Below are 4,601 nucleotides of genomic sequence, written 5' to 3'. Positions count from 1 at the left end.
TGTGCTGCACTCTTTCGATATGATGGAGAACAACCAAAATTGTGGATAATCCTAAATACTTGTTTCACTCAATACAATTGGCCACGTTAAATTTACACGTTATAACTATTTATAAATACAAATATATTTGTAATTATATATTTAAAAGTAAATGTTACAAGAATAAACCAGGCATTTTATACTTGCAGGTATAGACTTAAACTTTTGTTGTAGAAAGACAATCTTAAAATTTTATTTTTCGTATTACGTTTTAAACATATTTTAACAATATTTTAATATTGTAAAAGTAATATTTTACGTAATATTACGTATACAGTTACTATAAAAAAATGTATTGTTCCAAAATTTTACTACGTAACACAAGTTACACCATTCGAACGTTTGTGCGAATAAAATATTTATTTAGTTTGTATTCAATGTATTGTAAAAACTTGCTTTTTCACTCACGAAATACTTCGTATTACGCTTTTCAAATATTTTATTTTCCATTACATTTTGGGTACATGCGAATTCAGCATTATGCATTTGATGTGAAGCATTCTACTCTGATTATTTGATAAATTCAGGTCAAAACGTTACTGTTTGATCTGTGATTGACTTGGAGGGCAAAAAATAAGTCTGAAAATATTAAAGATATTAAAAGACTATATGGAATAAGTTCTTTGCGCAGTGTTTTCACGTTTGTTATAAAAAAATATGGGGGAACGTTATAACATTCACAGTCAGTTAGAACATTTACAGTCAAAGTATATTGGTACAGGCCATGCTGACACAACAAAGTTCGAATGGCTTGTAAATCAGCATCGTGATTCTTGCAGTTCTTACATGGGACATTATGATTTATTAAATTTCTTTGCCATTGCTGAAAACGAAGCAAAAGCACGCGTTCGATTTAATCTTATGGAAAAAATGTTACAACCTTGTGGTCCGCCTCCAGAAAAGCCAGAAGATTAAATTCTATAAAAGCTTATTACACATAAGCTACAAATACATTCAAATAATTAAAAATATCTTGTAGTTTTTTGTATAAATTAATTAAACTTTATGATTCTGATATGTGTCATAATATAAAAAGCGTATTTGATTTAAATAAAATTAAAACTTAATAGAGTACTAGCAATGAAATGGACTATTCTTATTATTAAAATTCATAACCTATGTGAGGATTTAGTCACGTGTTTAAACTGAAATATTAAAAGAATGTAAGAGTGTTTAAGTTACTAAATAAGGTATTATTATAAACATTTTGTCGTGTATGTGTGATATGGACAAAGTATAGAAAATACAGTGAAGTTATAAGTTTTTAATCAAAATGCCAATTCCATGTTCAAGAAAGTGTGGCAAAGATGCTGTTCTCAAAGTAAGATAAATAATTATTTCAAGTATTTGTAGGATTAATTAAAAATGTTTTAAATTCATATAATTCATTTAATTGCAGAGACCAAAAACTGGACATGCTCTATGTAAAGAATGTTTTTTCTTAGCTTTTGAATCTGAAATTCATTACACTATTACAGCGGGTAAATTGTTCAAACCTGGAGATAAAGTTGCTATTGGAGCGTCAGGAGGAAAAGACTCAACGGTACTTGCATATGTATTAAAAACCTTAAATGAGAAATATAAATATGGCATTGAATTATTTCTTTTGTCCATCGATGAAGGAATTACTGGTATGATGTAATAAAAACAATGTTATAATATCATAAAGTTGACACAATTTTGTAAAAGATTTGTCTCATTCCAGGATATAGGGATGATAGTTTAAAAACAGTTGAACAAAATAAAAATGACTATGGGTTACCATTAAAAATATTATCTTACAAAGAATTATATGGGTGGAGTATGGATGAAATTGTAGCAGAAGTACTTTCTTTTTTTTTATTATACTTATATATTATTATACTTATACTTGTCTAATATTCATTTTATTTTAGATAGGTAAAAAAAATAATTGTACTTTTTGTGGTGTTTTTCGAAGACAAGCATTGGATAGGGGAGCTGCTCTCTTAGGTGTGGACTGCATTGCAACAGGTCATAATGCTGATGATATAGCAGAAACAGTTCTCATGAATATTCTACGAGGGGATATTGCAAGGCTACAGAGATGTACTTCAATCATTACTGTAAAAGTCACTTTTAGAGAATGTAAATTTATGTAAGTATCTCATTCTAATAATAATAATGTATCTTTTACAATATAGGCAGGAGCAGATTGTATAAAACGATGTAAGCCACTTAAGTATGCCTATGAGAAAGAGATTGTAATGTATGCATATTTCAAACATTTGGTATATTTCTCAACTGAATGTGTATTTGCACCAAATGCATATAGAGGTCATGCAAGAACCTTCCTCAAAGATTTGGAAAGAATTAGACCTTCATCCATATTAGATATAATACATTCTGGTAAATGAAATTATAGCATAATTGTTATGTCAAAATTATTATTGGTAATTAATATGTAACCAATGTATTCTGTTTCAGGGGAAACATTACAAGTGAAAGATACCGTTAAAATGCCAGAACGAAGGAATTGCACTCGTTGTGGATTTGTTTCAAGTCAAGAGATATGTAAAGCTTGCATCATGTTAGAAGGTTTGAACAGGGGATTACCAAAACTTGGTATTGGGAAGAGCAATAAAGTTAAGCGGATGATGGACTCATTTAACTCGGTTGCAAGTAGTGCAAGTGAAAAGGATGAAAATGAAGATACTAAAAAAGATAAACTCAAAGCTTTAGAATTTTGACATTTTTATATATATTCAAATGAATAATAAATCAAAATATATCTTGTATATTCTAATTTTTCTTTATACTCCTCACATAATTAAATAAAAGCTTATTAAAAACATATAAGCTCTTAGATCCATTTTGATACTAATGATCATTCTTTATGACTTGTGGATCTACAAATAGAAGTTAAAAATTTTACTGTCACACTGATCTTAAATTATATAGGCGGCAGCTTTTTGTGTAATTCGCGTTCTACAAACAGGACAATCATTTGTAATGTCGTCCGAACAATCTTCGCATAAGCAAACATGTCCACAAGGAAGAAGAATAATTTCACGAGGATTTATGCGGCAAACAACGCATATCTGATCCTCCCTAAGATCAGTATCCCTTACTCTTTGCCTTCTTTCTCTTCGGGATTCAGACAGAGATTGTCTCAATTCTTCTGTTAATCTTTGTTCTGTTCTATCTTTCCAATAACGCCGAAGTACTATTCCACCGATTAATAATCCGATCGCACCAAACATCAAACTTAAAAATCTGAAATAAAATGTAATAACATAAGGAACACTAATACATTACAAAGGCTAAACACTGAGTTTACCTGTATGTTCTTTTACGATGATCTAATTTTTTAAGTAATGAACTAATTGACATGGTTGTTAAATAAAATGGCATTCCATTCTTTGGTGGTTGTAACGTAAGTGTTTTAGATGTACTTCTTGATAATTCACCTACACCTGTGATAAGGGCACCTTCACGGAGTAATTCTTCTGTGGATTGTAAACCACGTTGGCGTATACCTAAAATGAATAAAAAGTTCTAATGTCAAGAAATATTCAGTAAAACCATAATTTACAATAACACATTATATGTTTTTAACCTGTGACAAAACCCCACAAGTGATCTGCAAAAGATGGAACAGTAGGTTCAAAAGTATTGGACACTACATCCATATCTAAAATATCTGCTGATAATGGTTCTAATACTTCTACAGAGTGAGACCCATGTTGTAAAGCAAATGGTACAGTATTATATACTTTATGAACGGTATGTTCTTGATCTGACCTAGAAGTAAGAAAATCAATAATTTCTAATTTTAAAAGAATATGTTTTATCGTATTACATATTTAAACGCACCAGAAACCAGCAGTAGTCCTAGCTACTACATGTTCCTTAATTTTCAGCTTTTGAACAACGCCAGTTATCTTTTTATTGTTAATACTAGTTAATGGTTCTCCTAAAGGTTTAACAATACCTCTGATAGCTACATAATCTATTTTGTTATCAGGACATTTATTGAGAAGACTTTCCAGCTTTGAACCGACTTCGTGAAACTCTGCATCCTGTGGAGAAACTGACCGTTTTGAGGCACTTTTAAACATTACACGCATTATTCTATACACTGTTAAAATTCTGTACAACGATTATTGTATTGTATTAATCATGTAATAAGGTTAGGTTCCAAAAAGTAGTAAATTTATACAAGATTGCGTAAAGGACAACAACAATAACAAAAGTTGTGTTTACCTTGACTGCTAAGATTGTGTTTTTGCAATGGAAAAATTGCTTTAAACATATACCAAAAATGACACTGTCAATTCCGAGGGCTATTACCTCACCTATATAATCCATGATTAGGTTATATTTTTAAATGTCACAAAACAATTAACATTTAATATTATTTTCAATGATTCCTCCACAATTTAATTGATTCCACTTTCTCATATTAATTTGAAATTGAAAACACGTGATTTTTAATAAGTGGAGAAAAAGAAATGACAATTGTGACGGTTATACTGTGAAATCATAAGACCCAACTGTAAACGCGTTAGGTTGTCGAAACTGTTAAATTATATTGTAATTAT

The 4,601-nt window shown here is 30.0% G+C and overlaps 3 protein-coding genes across 4 annotated transcripts; 2 read left to right on the top strand and 1 right to left on the bottom strand.

Annotated features, from left to right (window-relative positions):
- Positions 1 to 537: 537 nt before the first annotated feature.
- Positions 538 to 1,360, top strand: Sf3b5 (splicing factor 3B subunit 5). Its single transcript, XM_031985027.2, has one exon. It carries the CDS (start codon positions 697 to 699, stop codon positions 952 to 954), a length of 258 nt encoding a protein of 85 aa, XP_031840887.1. The 5' UTR covers positions 538 to 696; the 3' UTR covers positions 955 to 1,360.
- Positions 1,209 to 2,747, top strand: Ctu1 (Cytosolic thiouridylase subunit 1). The gene is made up of 6 exons (XM_031985021.2): positions 1,209 to 1,360; positions 1,439 to 1,670; positions 1,745 to 1,863; positions 1,935 to 2,123; positions 2,202 to 2,406; positions 2,485 to 2,747. The coding sequence occupies exons 1-6, from the start codon at positions 1,313 to 1,315 to the stop codon at positions 2,745 to 2,747; spliced, it is 1,056 nt and encodes a 351-aa protein (XP_031840881.1). The 5' UTR covers positions 1,209 to 1,312.
- Positions 2,748 to 2,795: 48 nt separating this feature from the next.
- Positions 2,796 to 4,577, bottom strand: Mul1 (mitochondrial E3 ubiquitin protein ligase 1). 2 transcript variants are annotated; one of them, XM_031985022.2, is made up of 5 exons: positions 4,264 to 4,577; positions 3,874 to 4,090; positions 3,617 to 3,801; positions 3,338 to 3,536; positions 2,796 to 3,273 (listed from the first exon to the last, which is right to left on the bottom strand). In XM_031985022.2, exons 1-5 carry the CDS (start codon positions 4,310 to 4,312, stop codon positions 2,946 to 2,948), a joined length of 978 nt encoding a protein of 325 aa, XP_031840882.1. In that variant the 5' UTR covers positions 4,313 to 4,577; the 3' UTR covers positions 2,796 to 2,945. The 2 variants fall into 2 exon arrangements, with proteins under 2 accessions (XP_031840882.1, XP_031840883.1); XM_031985023.2 differs by having other exon boundaries at positions 3,874 to 4,079; positions 4,264 to 4,381.
- Positions 4,578 to 4,601: the final 24 nt, after the last annotated feature.

Source organism: Nomia melanderi, chromosome 11 (genome assembly GCF_051020985.1).
Source record: "Nomia melanderi isolate GNS246 chromosome 11, iyNomMela1, whole genome shotgun sequence".
Lineage (NCBI taxonomy): Eukaryota > Metazoa > Arthropoda > Insecta > Hymenoptera > Halictidae > Nomia > Nomia melanderi.
This window is presented reverse-complemented; position numbering and strand designations above follow the sequence as displayed.

Excerpts from the sequence above, each read along its gene's own strand:
- Mul1 (XM_031985023.2), bottom strand. The coding sequence starts at position 4,368 with ATGGATTATATAGGTGAGGTAATAGCCCTCGGAATTGACAGTGTCATT. Across the intron at positions 3,802-3,873 it reads AGGACTACTGCTGGTTTCTG|GTCAGATCAAGAACATACCG; the intron begins GTGCGTTTAAAT and ends TCTTACTTCTAG. Across the intron at positions 3,537-3,616 it reads CTTGTGGGGTTTTGTCACAG|GTATACGCCAACGTGGTTTA; the intron begins GTTAAAAACATA and ends TATTCATTTTAG.
- Sf3b5 (XM_031985027.2), top strand. The coding sequence starts at position 697 with ATGGGGGAACGTTATAACATTCACAGTCAGTTAGAACATTTACAGTCA.
- Ctu1 (XM_031985021.2), top strand. The coding sequence starts at position 1,313 with ATGCCAATTCCATGTTCAAGAAAGTGTGGCAAAGATGCTGTTCTCAAA. Across the intron at positions 1,671-1,744 it reads CATCGATGAAGGAATTACTG|GATATAGGGATGATAGTTTA; the intron begins GTATGATGTAAT and ends GTCTCATTCCAG. Across the intron at positions 1,864-1,934 it reads TGGATGAAATTGTAGCAGAA|ATAGGTAAAAAAAATAATTG; the intron begins GTACTTTCTTTT and ends ATTTTATTTTAG.